Source organism: Nilaparvata lugens, chromosome 4, assembly GCF_014356525.2.
Source record: "Nilaparvata lugens isolate BPH chromosome 4, ASM1435652v1, whole genome shotgun sequence".
Taxonomy (NCBI): domain Eukaryota; kingdom Metazoa; phylum Arthropoda; class Insecta; order Hemiptera; family Delphacidae; genus Nilaparvata; species Nilaparvata lugens.
The window spans coordinates 27,837,771-27,852,873 of record NC_052507.1 but is presented as its reverse complement, the minus strand read 5'-3'; the positions used below and the strand labels follow the sequence as shown (position 1 = coordinate 27,852,873).

The 15,103-nt window shown below is 34.4% G+C and overlaps 1 protein-coding gene across 2 annotated transcripts in view; it reads left to right on the top strand.

Annotated features, from left to right (window-relative positions):
- Window positions 1-15,103, top strand: part of LOC111048897 (nephrin) — a 205,634-nt gene that overhangs the window by 163,627 nt on the left and 26,904 nt on the right. For both annotated transcript variants that reach the window (XM_039427269.1, XM_039427270.1), the window contains exon 4: window positions 219-332. In XM_039427269.1, coding sequence (XP_039283203.1) covers window positions 219-332 — 114 coding nt within the window. The remainder of the gene's footprint in view (window positions 1-218; window positions 333-15,103) is intronic.

Below are 15,103 nucleotides of genomic sequence, written 5' to 3'. Positions count from 1 at the left end.
AGTCTCTTCCATTATGGAAAAGTTCCACGACATCAATCAGTATTCATTCTACAAACTTGATCTTGAATGATAATCATTACTTCAAAATAATATCAAATTGTACTAAAAATATTGCTGGGATAAGATCAAATTGCAATTCAATTTGGTATATACTATAACTAGTTTACTCGTGCATGAATTTTCCATCAAAATTGACAATATTATTTATTTGCTTGCAGTACCTCCAAGGAAGCTGACACTCTTGGACTCGAATGGAGGAAGCCTGCAAACTTCCTACATTGGTCCGGTTATGGAGGGGTCTGGCGTCCAACTCACCTGCATTGCTGTTGGAGGTAAATCTTACTTTGAAGTTGATCAATATAAATGGATTTGCAGAGTAGAAACTTATTCCATTCTGAACAATAAACATAAAATGTTTGTTTGATATTACCACGAACTGCATCGAAACCAAAATAATAACATTATTGAGGATATTTCTATCCTCAAAGATAATATATTCCCTGAGTGCCTTGATCGCTTACAAAGAAGCGTTATAATAATATGATATAGTGCATAGTTTTTTAGGCACCATCCACCAATAATAGCGGCAATAAAGAATCACTGTCATCATTATCTATTGAGTTATAATTTATAACTGATAAGCTTGCAATACCAAGGATAATATTCTTATAACGCCGCTTACCGATCGCTAGACGCGTGTTATCGTTGCAAGAAGAGCTATTGGTCCATTGGGTGTAAGTAGGTGGTGGGAGGGGGTTTTAAGGAACGGATTACTTACGCGTTCACTGCAGGACTTCCACTACATTTGTCACGGAACAAGCCAAAAATCTGCCAGTTCACCTTGTTTGAGGTCTACATTGAACACCTATTCTTCTATTCGCAAATAATAGAATTCAAACAGTATTATTGAATCAAGATAAAAACATTTTTCAGTAATGTGAAAATGAATTTCATTGATTTTTCATCCACAAATACCAATAAAATATTCCATGATGATGAATTTTCACTCTCTTCACGCCCGGTTACACAAAAGCCGGTTTATCGTGATTAATTTCACGAGAACCATTGATTGAATGCGTTTTTGAAATGACGGTTTCTCTGATCGGTTCTCGTGGGATTAAACATGATTAAAATTTAACCGGCTTTTGTGCAGCGGCACTTAATCTTTCAAGAGATTTGATAAGGTTTTTATTTTCGATGATTGTGTGGAGAGAATTCAAGACTCTAGTTGATGATGATTGAGGTGGAAGAGAATTTGAGTGAATCTGTGGTCTATGGACGTGAAAGCTACAAGGAGAGTAATTATTTCATAATTAGCTACATGCGACAGCTCATTACAGAACATTATCCATCCAAATCACATGCACTTGAAACTCTCGGGTAGCCTAATAGATGGAGCACAGCTTTTGGGAATGCATAGAATCATGCCAGCTCACTCAGATTCAGAGTACAATGCAGTGATCAAATGAAATTTAATGAGCTCAACCAATTCTGAAGGTTGATTGAGAAGGATGATGATTTGCAGTTCTATAGTTACCTGTTTAATGTAGTCTCTATTTAATGGCGATCAATGCTCTCACTATGCGTGGCTCCAACTTTATCGTATAATCAGTCATTCATTTCGCGTTCCATGGAATTAGTTCACAATAGTGACAGAAACATTCTCCTTTCATGAATTATACTCATCAAAGCCTACAAAGTAATCTAATTACTCTCATTCGTCACTCTGAATCAGGATACTTCACTGAATTACAATTAACAAGGTGCAAAACGTATTAGCAAAACATCATTTATTGATTGTTTTCTGGATCAAGTGAAGATCTTTAGAAAAAAGGGTGGATAGTGATGTTATTCGTCATTGAAACTGCTTCATTTCTTAAAACTCATAACAGAACTGTAAAAATTTCGATTTTTTATTTCTCTTTTTTTGAAAAAACTTCTTTATTGTCCCATAGAATAGAATGGATTTTTATTCCTTTGAGTATAACATCTACACAATCGGAAACGTCACATTGATGCACATCATAGAAACATAGATTATGTTGGTCAAGTGGGGTGGGTTATGTGGGGTTTGTTTGTTAGAATAGTTCAAGTATATTTAGGTGGGGTAAGGTGGGATAGGTTAGTTACAATAGTAATACATCTAACAGACATTCAATAATAATGAAATAATAGACAATTTGAATATTCAACTCATGAAAGTTTATATCACAGTTCACTTATGTATAATTTTATTCTAAATGCATTCAAATTTAATCAGAAGTAGCTACTAATGGATACATTACTCATGTTTAGGAATTCAGTCAATGAGTAAAGCGGATTTTCTGTCAATAGTGTTTTCATTTGAAGTTTAAACTGAGTAACAGAAATTTCTCTCACTGAAAACGGAAGTTTATTGAATATTTTTACAGAAATTACTCTTGAACTGATCTGTGATCTTATCAGCCTGGCATAAGGTACTTCAATGCAGAGTCTGTACCTAGTATTATGCTGGTGAAAATCCTCTCTACGAAGGAAAAAGTCAACATTCATTTTCATATCCATAGCTAGTGGAGATACAAAAAAACTTTAAATAGTAATCATTTTATGTCCAAACAAAAATTGGCCTGCAAGGTTCCAAGTAGTTTGCTTAAAAAACAATTCTCATTTCCTTCTTTTGAAGAAGCAAGAAGATTTTTGTACATCAGTAGCACAACCCCACAATGATAAACCGAATGAAAATTTACCTTGAAAGAAGGCAAAATAGGTCATTTGAAGGTAATGTTGAGGTAGATATTCTTTCAATCGGCGTAAAAGATAGGCCTATAACACTCGGCTCAGCTTGGAACAAATATGATCAATATGTGGGCTCTATGTCAATCCCTGATCTAGATGAATCCCCAAAATCTTCACACATTTTGAATTATCTTTATCAATTTGCCTCAACCCTAGAATTGTTTGTTGTGTTTTATTGCTATTTAGAAGTAAATCATTTGCCCTGAACCATATGCTCATTTCATCCTGACAGTTGGACATTTTTTTCTTTTAGTGTCAGGATATCGGAATCTACGGAAAACATAGAAGTGTCGTCAGCATAACAAACTACTCTAGTAAAATAATCCATATCATTCCTAATTATCAGAAATAGCAGGGGTCCCAGTATTGAACCTTATGGTACACCATGAGGTACAAGGCAGCAGCATAAACCTGGTCCCCAACTTTCTCGAATTCGAAAATAAATTATACCATATTTTTGTACCTTTTTGTACCACCAAGAAAAATTTTTGTACCCCTCCCCATTTTGAAAAAATCGATTTTGAAAAGTCGGGGTACAGGTTTATGCCTATCCCCGACTTGCTCAGATTTGAGCGAAAATTATACCATCATGATCTGTGATTTTTGTACCATTTGGTACCACCAAAAAAATGTTTGTACCGCCACCCATTTTGGGGTACAAGCGATTGAAAAGTCGGGGGCGGGACCCCGACTTTAGCAAAATGCAATGAAGCCCATACCAAATTGAAGCTAGATTTTTGTACCTTTTTGTACCACCAAGAAAAAATTTTGTACCCCTCCCCATTTTGAAAAAAATTGCATTTGAAAAGTCGGAGTACAGGTTCATGCCTGTCCCCGACCTGCACAGATTTGAACGAAAATTATACCATTGTGTTCTCTGATTTTTGTACCATTTTGTACCACCAAAAAAAATTTTGTACCGCCTCCTATTTTGGGGTACAAGCGCTTGAAAAGTCGGGGGCAGGACCCCGACTTGAGCAAAATGCAATGAAGCCCATACCAAATGGAAGCTGGATTTTTGTACCTTTTTGTACCACAAAGAAAAATTTTTGTACCCCTCCTCATCAAAAGTTATTTGAGATTGAAAGTTTTGTATCAAATCTTGTGATACAGAAGTGATTATATTAATTGTCTATAATCAACAGCGTATCATTTAAACCAATTAGAATGATACAAAACAGAAAATACTGTTGCTTAGACCACTAGAACTGGAATTAAGGTATTAATCATTGTTAATAGCAGAAATGGAACCTCTTCTTGCCTTTTCAATTGGAAAATATTTTTGTACCCCTTTTATTTCGTGTTTTTGAGGTGTGAAGTTTAATTTCCATTACAGTGGAAAAATGATGAAAATATTATTGAAAACCGTGATTAAAACGGTTCATTGATTACAGAAATACGTTTTTCACCTGATCTGAGAAAACATAATTTTGTACCCTTCTACATCATAAGTTACTTGAGTTTAAAAGTTTTGTATCAAATCTTGTGATACAGAAGTGATCATCCCTTTCTAAAATATGTAACGTATCATTTGACCCAATTAAAATGATACAGAAGGGAAAAAACGATTCTTTTGGCCACTGAGAATAATATTTGGGTATTTAACATTGTTGATAGCGAAAATGGAACCTCTTCTTCACTTTCCAATTGAAAAATATTTTTGTACCACTTTTATTTCGTGTTTTTGAGGTGTGAAGTTTCATTTTTCATTACCTACAGTGGAAAATGATGAAAATATAATTTAAAACCGTGATTAAAACGGTTCATTGATTACAGAAATACGTTTTCCACCTGATCTGAGAAAACATAATTTTGTACCCTTCTACATCATAAGTTACTTGAGTTTAAAAGTTTTGTATCAAATCTTGTGATACAGAAGTGATCATCCCTTTCTAAAATATGTAACGTATCATTTGACCCAATTAAAATGATACAGAAGGGAAAAAACGATTCTTTTGGCCACTGAGAATAATATTTGGGTATTTAACATTGTTGATAGCGAAAATGGAACCTCTTCTTCACTTTCCAATTGAAAAATATTTTTGTACCACTTTTATTTCGTGTTTTTGAGGTGTGAAGTTTTATTTTCCATTACCTACAGTGGAAAATGATGAAAATATAATTTAAAACCGTGATTAAAACGGTTCATTGATTACAGAAATACGTTTTCCACCTGATCTGAGAAAACATAATTTTGTACCCTTCTACATCATAAGTTACTTGGGTTTGAAAGTTTTGTATCAAATCTTGTGATACAGAAGTGATCATTCCTTTCTACAATATGTAGCGTATCATTTGAGGCAATTAAAATGATACAGAAGGGAAAAAACTATTCTTTTGGCCACTGAAAGTAATATTTGGGTATTTCGTATCAAATCATGTGATACAGTAATGGTGATTCCTATCTACAAATTATCACGTCAATCTTCACATCGATATCAACACTGATAAAATCTAATAATTTGATGATCTATCTCGATCAAAACTGTTTAAAAATGATCGAAAAGTATTTTATTGGATTGGAACAAGTTCTCACTGATTGCTGACCAAACGTAGTGAGGTCTATGTTTCAACTCGATTTGCTTTTGTCCATCCTAATGTAACGCGATAATGGCCAAACGCGTTGATAGAATTCGATGAGATTTGGCAGGAATTTTTCTTTTTCAACTGCGAGTCGATGTATACACAAGTTTTTTTTGAAATTTTGCATTTCAAGGACAATATGAAAAGAAAAGGAATTCCTCGATACTCTGATATCTACTTTCAAGATAGGATCAATCAGACTCTATACTTATAAAAGGCTAAGCCCAGACAGACTGAAATCACACCACAGCCCAAACTACTGAACCTAAAAACTTGAAATTTTGCACGATTGGTTATGGTAGCCTGAAAACATCCACTAAGAAATGATTTTCAGAAATTTGCCCCCCTGAGGGAGCTGGGGCCCCCCCAAAATTTTGTACTTTTTAACCGCTCATTGCACAGCAAAGTCATGAGGAACTTTTTTGTTCAGCCGCAAAAGAAAATTTGATCTATGCAGAAAAATTTCGATCAGGAGCACAGGGGGGTCCAGGAGAGGGCATTTTTCAAAAATTTTGATGTAAAATCACACTACAGCTCAAACTAATTGTCCTACAGACTTGAAACTTTGCACAAATATTCTTCAAACATGCTAGACGCGCACTAAGAACGGATTTTGAGATATTTTGCCTCTAAGGATTTCAAAGGATGAAAAAGGATCCTATTAAGTAAGGTTATGAATATGGTAAGGTGAGTGCCATATGGAAATGAGATAATTTATTTATTGACATGTGATATTCTAACATATGTTGTAATCATTGGAAATAACAAAATAATATGTTAGAAATTCAAAAAAGAACATCTGTTCTATTATTGTTTTCTACCTGATTCCACTCAACCCCAATAATATTGTTCTGATAATTGATAAATATGTTTAATAATATTATTATTATTGATATAATAAAAGTATTGTTTTAATAATTGATTATTATCATTAATATGATATAAGTATTGTTTTGGTAATCAATAAATATTTTTATTTTCACAAACTCTGTATAATTTATAATGGTGAATGTGAAACAGCTGCATCAAAGAAATCATCTCAAAAACATATGTTTAGGAAAAGCATAGTTTTGAACTTCGTTTTCCTGATGCAATGTATAAGCCTACACGTGGCATGTATTATTAATTTTTCAGCTAAAACTGTTTTTTGAGACTGCTAAATAAACGTCTACAGTTTTATCAATGCTGTATCGGCAATATGAAAACGCATGCAGTTAATATGTCTTTAAATAAAGGTGCTGATATCTACATGATAATTATATTCTTGCACTATTATTTAATTAAAATTTCAAAATTATTCAAGCCTTGATAGAATGATTGACTCACTGTAGGCTACAGTCAGTCGAAAATGTTAATATTGAAATGAGGGGTATTTTAGCAAGCTGAACAAAAGAGTAAGGTCCTATGCACCTTTTTGATATTATTTATTCAAATGAAAAATGAGTTTTGTGGGTTGTCAATACTCCCCCTGAAAGAGAACTATTCATTTTATCCTATCTTTTAGTAAAATAACAATGATTTCTGCATTGAGTAACATCTATCTTGCCAACAAGAATCGAACTCTTTGTGAATTTAGATATGACCTACATTTTAGATTTATATAATTCTATTCATAAATTCATGGAAATTGAAGTACTTTTTTCAGTTAGTTGATGATTAGTTGATGAAATTGATTATCAATAGAGAAAATGATTATAATTTTATCAATACAGAATTAGTTGAATGAATTGTCGATGTACTGAGTTCTTGGTCAACAATAATTCAATATTGGTATTTATCCAATCATTATTTTCTTCAGAAGTTATTTCATTTGAATTAGAAAATATTTATAATCTCCTATCAATTTATCATTCTTAACAAAGAATTCTTCAAAACATGAATTTAATCAAATAAAAAATTGCCCATACTTCTGTATTCATGTTCGCATGTTTTCCACTTGTGATGGATAGAAAAAATATTGTGGAGCGAGCTGCACGGCGAATTGTAGTCGAGGGCTCTGATTGGCTGAAAAGTTCAGCGTTCGTAGTGAGGTGAGGTGAGCAGTTAGAACAGTGGCAAGCGGCATGGTGAATGGTTCGGAGTATGGTACGGCGAATGATTAACAGCTGATTTTTAACATTATGAAACATATTATGCTCATGTTTGTTGAAAGGCAAGATGTTCGGAGGAATGCACGGTTTAGCTTTCATTTGGTATGGGTTTCATAGCATTTTGCTCAAGTCGGGGTCCCGCCCCCGACTTTTCAATTGCTTGTACCCCAAAATGGGGGGGTGGTACAAAATTTTTTTTTGGTGGTACAAAATGGTACAAGAATCAGAGAAAACAATGGTATAGTTTTCGTTCAAATCCGAGCAGGTCGGGGATAGGCATGAACCTGTACCCCGACTTTTCAAATGCAATTTTTTCAAAATGGGGAGGGGTACAAAAATTTTTCTTGGTGGTACAAAAATGTACAAAAATCTAGCTTCAATTTGGTATGGGATTCATTGCATTTTGCTGAAGTCGGGGTCCCGCCCCCGACTTTTCAATCGCTTGTACCCCAAAATGGGTGGTGGTACAAACACATTTTTTTTGGTGGTACAAAATGGTACAAAAATCAGAGAACACGATGGTATAATTTTCGCTCAAATCTGAACAAGTCGGGGAGAGGCATAAACCTGTACCCCGACTTTTCAAATTCGATTTTTCCAAAATGGGGAGGGGTACAAAAATTTTTCTTGGTGGTACAAAAAGGTACAAAAATGGTACAAAAATATGGTATAATTTATTTTCGAATTCGAGAAAGTCGGGGACCAGGTTTATGCTGCTGTACAAGGCAACACTTGTAGAATTCGTTATTAACATGTACAGTCTGCCTACGATCAATCAGGTACGATTGCAGCAATTTGAGAGCTTTCCCTTGCACACCTAAATAATACAATTTTTTCAATAAAATTTCATGTTGGACAACATCGAACGCTCTACTCAGGTCATATAACACTAAACATGCATAGTTCTCAGGATTAAAGCAGTCCAATATGCCGTCTACAATCGAGCCAACTGCATCTATGGTTGATCTACCTGCTCTGAAACCAAACTGTGCAGCGGCAAGCAGGCCGTTACTCTCAAAGTATTCATAGAGTTGAATGGAAATTATTTATTTATTCATAAATTTTACCAAATATTGGTGGAACAGAGGATATGGGTAAGTACTCAGGTTCTTTCTTGCAACCTTTTTTGTATATAGGTATGGTACGAGAATGTTTAAGAATTTTTTGAAAAACTGCTTCATTTATGCAAGAATTGAAACAAGATTTTCATGGTGCAACAATTGGTTGAATTACTTATTTCACCAGTGAGCTGGACATATCATATATATCTTTACTATTTGAGGATTCCATTCTTATGACAATACCTATAACCTGCTCAACTGAAACCTCTTTTATTTCAAATCTACAATCAGTTCCTGGAGAGAGGGATAGTAAATCCTCTGCCAGAACACCAGTTGAGTCAATACTCCTGTGAATTTGTACTACTGATTTGAGAAAGTATATATTGAATGTATCAGGAGAGATTGATGTTTTAACATTAGGTAGTAGATTGAAGCATTCCCGAATAATTTTCCATGCAGCTAAGCTTTTGCTTTTTGCATTTGCAATTTGCTGATTCAATACGCCTGACATTTGAGTTGAGCCTGAATGATTTAAGCTCTAATTTGTATATTTTCTTTAGATTGATATAAGTACGTTTTTCATTTTCTGATCTACTAGTTTCATATTTATCATGAGCTATCAGTAATGTATTCCTTAAACCATTCAAAGCAGGTGAGAGTTGATTCCACTTTTTATCTCTACCAGAGGAAGGCGTTTTAGTTTTCAAAGGGGAGAAGATTTTTAATAGCTTATGAAATTTATTAAAGAATAATTGAAAATTATTCTGAGCCCTTTCTTGAATTAGAATACTAGGCCAGTGGATAGTACAGAGTTGAGAATATAATTGATTGGTTCCTAGAGCAGTTATTGGTCTGAAACTATAAGATTTTTCAGTTTTAGAATAATTAGGATTACAGATTATGTTCATATTGGATCTCACTCTAAAAGAAATGGCATCGTGATCACCCAAAACCACCGCTCAACAGCTACCTTGAACATACCTGGGCGCAGGTCAGTTGCGACATTGTCCAAGCAAGAGTTCATTTTTGTTGGCTCAAAGTTAGTCAGATACAGATTATGAGATTTAAGAGAATTTACCAACTCGGATTTTCTAGGATCAATAGACAGTATGTTCACATTATAATCACCTCCTATAATAAAATGGTAATCCTGCGTGTATTAAGTTAAAGATACAATAAGTCTATCCAATGCATCCAGGAAGAGGTTGAAGTTACCACTAGGTGATCTGTAGTGTTATTATGATGATAATTGTTAATTTCTTACATCTGATAGCAACAAGTTCATTCTGGATTCCATTACAATAGGCTGACATATCAATTATTTTGAAATAGTTAACACATTCGCCAGAAATAAAAATAATTACACCCCATTCTTGGATTTAGCAAGACAAGTTTTTCATCACAAAACCATCTATATTGACCAGTTTCGAATGCTTCTCTCGCAACCAATGTTCAGTTAAGCAAAGAATATCATAATTATTAATAATATGTATTACATTTAGTTCATGTATTTTATTCCCTAGACACTGTAAATTGCAAAAGGATAAGGAGAGAGCAGGAGAGTCAAGACTATTCGAATGGTATTGTTCAGTACTAAAGTGCAAGATAAATTACTTTTAACACGGCTCTTTCTCGAAGATGGAGAGGTCCGATGCTCTATCCTCCACTAATCACTCCCACTACCTAGCAGCATTCTCCTTCTTTTGTGTCTGAGTGAGAGAGCTTTGTAACGCGACGCGGCATCACTCCCCTCCATCTATTGCTGGCAATGTTCCAAGAAGTGAACTGGTCAGCAGGTATATTGGTTTGTGTTTGTTACGGAGATGTGTTCATCACAAGAACATGAAGCAAAATCACACGGCGCATCCAATTGTGCGCAGGATGTCCGTCTGTGTCTACGCTACAAACTGTGGAGGGAGAAATGGGTTTCTCCTCTTCATGTTAAAAGTAATTTATCTCGCACTTTAGGAACTGAGAGAGACCTAAAAAGCTACTTCCATTATTTGAACCAGTAACCTGGTTTGAGTGGCCTGGAGCAAGTTGATTACGGGGTTGTTCAGGGGAGTACTCTTGGGCCTATTCTCTTCCTGATATATGTTAATAATCTACCACTGCTGAGCATCAAAAGTAAACTTTTTTTAGTTGATGATGATACGGCTGGTCTCAACTGGTAAATTATGGGACGACGCATACAGGAACGCTACAGCTGACTTGTCTAGAATTAAGGCCTGGTTTGACCACAACTCTTTGACTGTCAATATCAGCAAGACCAAGTACATGCCTATAGTAACCCGTAATCAGCAAGATCCAGGACACAAAGACCTGAAACTCCACTCATGTGGGGACTCTACTTCAATTTCCTGTAACTGTGAAAACTTAGAAAGAGTTAATCAATATAATTACCTTGAGATAACAATAATTGATAACACCTTAAGTTGGAGTCCGCACATCCAGTTGGTGAAGCAGTGACTTAGAAGGCTACTGTATGCTTTTTCCCAGTTGAGTCAAGTTTTGATTAAGAAGCAGTGTAAGACAGTCTATTACGCATACGTCCAGTCTATTATACAGTATGGCATACTGGTTTGGGGAGGCCTTCCTTGTTGTGAAGTTATAAAACTGTGGAGTTATTCCTAATACTTTCGTTTCAACTTGAAGGTAGCGAAAGGTGGCTCTATTTACTGGTATTCAAAAATTGTTAAAACATAAAATAAGTCAAAGTTTGAACTTTAGTAGCCTACCTACTTCAAACTATCATAAAATTCTGATCCATCATGATCTATTTGCAATTTTCAAATACAATTCATCGAAAAATTCAATATTTCGCTGAATACAGAAGGCTACTGTATGCCTTTTCCCAGTTAAGTCAAGTTTTGACTAAGAAGCAGTGTAAGACAGTCTATTACGCATACGTTCAGTCTATTATACAGTATGGCATACTGGTTTGGGGAGGCCTTCCTGCTACCCTTCTTGAACCGCTTGCGGTGTCGCAGAGAAAAATTATCAAAACTGTTTTAAATAAGGAATGCCGATATCCAACAGCACAACTTTTCACAGAATTTCCAGTTTTAAATGTAAGGCAATTGTACATTAAATCTTTATTGATCTACCTAAAAACTAATAAACTTAAAATTTTATCAGATATTTTACATACCTATCGGTTTTGCGACGCCGCAGGTGGTTCATGGAGTGGAGCTGAGGACACCTTTTTATTTGGCTCAAATGGTCTATCGTAATTTGCCCGCTGAGATAAGAACTGATATGGATGAATGCAGTGTGGCTGCATTCAAGCGTAAGGTGGAGGGGTGGCTATACCGCCTGGGCTGGGAGTCGTCAGAAAGCCTGCTTCAGTCTGTTTATTGGCACTAAGATCATCTCTATTAATTTGATAGCTTTTCTTATACATACATAGATTTTTCTTCATTTTTGAGAGCTTTTAAATTTTCATAACTTACCTTTCTTCTCTTTATATTTACCACATAATTTATTTAATCGTTTATAGATTTACATATCTTCATTACTATATTCTTTTTAATGGTCACTGGGGAATTGGCTGGTTCCTGTTCCTCGGTAATTTTATATGGGAAGCTACCATTTTTTTACAATAAGTATATACAAAATATATTCCACTCATGCAATCTCAAGAATTTATTCATATTTCAATTCTCGAATCTGTATATGTCACTCTTTTTTTTATATGTTACTCAATATTTTCTTGTTTATGAAATTTCGTCAAAGAGCAATGTAATAGGTAATATTTAATTCCATGATTATAATACAAACTATCTTATACTTACTTTCTTCTTGTTAACAAAGTCGGACATTCTAGTAGCTATATAATATTATGAATAGACTATTGGCTACCCACTGTAACATGAACCCACCCCCTACACTCAGACGAATAGTCTTGTAGTGGTATTCCAGTAAAACATGCTCTGTATTACAATGTAATCTGTATTTTGTATGGAATAAAGAATAATTGAATTTGAATTCGAACCAGGAACCATAGGTTGACATACATGAAAAATTCACTAGACAGTTATATATTCTTCAGAAGCAATAAAGTCCAAAGGTATATTACCTGTTTGGGGAAAAAATAATCAATAAGGAGACAACGTTGTTACTATGGATGCAAAATGGAGGAATGTTCAGCTGCAAGCATGAACACAACTCTAATCTTAGTGGTCACTGGTCATTTACTACAATAATAGAGAAACTACTGACCTATTTTATCAACACATTATACGGTTTCCAACCGGGGAAATTCTACACGAATTTCACATTCCAGGGTTGAAGTGCTGTCTGTACTCAGTTGCTAAGCATTAGGATGTGCGTTGAACTGACCATTCTGGTCTTTCTGTAATTTATGAATAAGTTATGAAAACAAGACCACTTGGTCCTCCCCGACTGGGTCTCACAACGCTGAACTAGTGAGACGCAGTCAGGAAAAAAGAGAAAATGAGTGGGAGTCATGAGACAGAGAGGAAGAGCGAATGATAGATAAATGACTGACAGTGTGGGAGAGAGATTTAGAGGGTGAAGAAGGAAGGAGAGTTGTGTTGAGTTGGATTTGTAGAGAGGGAAGCAAGTAGAAGTCCATAGAATAAAACGGGAGCATGTGTGTTTGTGATGCAAGGCTCTCTTCCAGCCTCCATCCTAGGAACGTGTTTCTGAACTGGAATTGTATATGAGCACTGTGGTGCGTCTCTTTCAGCTCAACTTGAAGTTACACCCGTATAAATTAATATTTGTTTAGACGTATTAATGATAAACAAAGGTCACTGATGATTAAATAGCTGGAACAATGCTCAACGTGTTTGAAGAGGATGAAGATATGACCGGTGATAGTTTCAGTTTTCCATTTTGATGAAGTTGAAAGTAAACATTATTATTGATTTAGGGTGATGGAAATTATCGTCGCACTGTCGGAAGGTCAGCTGCGAATGAGCAACCCCATTCACCCACTGAAAAGTATTTGCACAGGATGAGAATATATAGGCAACTCTATAAACTTGTTTGCTAGGAATGAGTCGTACATTTTATTATCATCCTCTCATGGCTTTGTTCATCCTTTCAACATATCACTATAGCGTGATATTCGTAATATGCGGGTTTTAGAATTTTTTAGATTTGGAGGGAAAGCATTTTCTCAAAGAAAATCACAATTTCATATTTTCTTGATTTTTTCCTGTTACTCACTATTGTATTCAAAATCTACAGTATGGCTCTTCAAATAGCAATCATTATTCAGACATCTAGGCTATCATAATGCAAAATAGTACAGACATAATCCTTTTCCATAAAAAAGACCAATTACTCTACGGTACTGTTTTGTAGTTTTTGCAACACCTAATATTGACTGAGTTACTGAGGTTATCCATTATCATCATGTTTTAGGACAAAGGCTAGAACTAAAATCCTTCAATTATAAAATTGAATAATGTTACCTCAGTTGTTAATTATACGTGATTATATAATTATATAAATATAATATAGAAAAAAAATTGAAGCGAGATTATTGGGTTTTATTAGAATCAACAGTATACTTTCATCGTTTGGTTTCAGTAAAATAATTCCAACTGTCTTGATCAAATCAATCGATTTTTGACACTTCACTCATTACATACCAATACCAACCAATAATAATGATAACTCGAATTACTGAAATTACAAATAACATTCCAATCATGGGGAAGAGAATAACAGAACTCCAGAACAAACTATGTAGAATTATAATTATAATACGCAATTAATATTTGTACGATACATATTTCTAGGCTTGAAGTATTTCTTCACTGCAACTTAATTTATGATATGAACTGATTGTATCGCCTGAGGTCCAAAACCAACAGTCTGTACAGTCATTGAAAAAAGATAGCATAAGAAGTTATGGCATAGATCCATTATATGTTCCAAATTTCAAGCAGATTTTCTGTTAAATCTAGACTAGTTACACGTGTTTAGTGTACATCTACAGTAAGGTACTCGTTATAATGGCAGTGGAGAAAGATACGAGAATAACGTCGCCGATCCTCTGTCTTGTCAATGCCTTCTAGAGACGGTATAGCTAGAGATCTATTGATTTAATATTAACTGTTCATTCTCGTATATATATATATATATATATATATATATATATATTATATATATATATATATATATATTAAGCAAGAAATTACAATTTTCTATAATTTTATAATAAATTTTCATAATTTAGAAATATTCTGTCAATTAATTATTAATTCTAAATTGTTAAAAGACGATCTGGCAACAGAGTGAAGTGAGGAAGAGATAGCGCTATCCGCTTTGTTGAATGATAGACAAGGATAGCAATACCATTGCTATTAAACACTGCCATTATAACGTGGACCTGACTAGAGTTCAGTTTATAGCTCATCATGATATTATATCTTCGTGTGCTGTCTTTTCTCTATGGTACAGTGTTCTTATGTCAAAAATTGGAAACTGGACAAAACATACATATTCATATACGAAATATACACATACAAAACATACATATTCATATACGAAATATACACATAAAAAACATACATATTCATATACGAAATATACACATACAAAACATACATATTCATA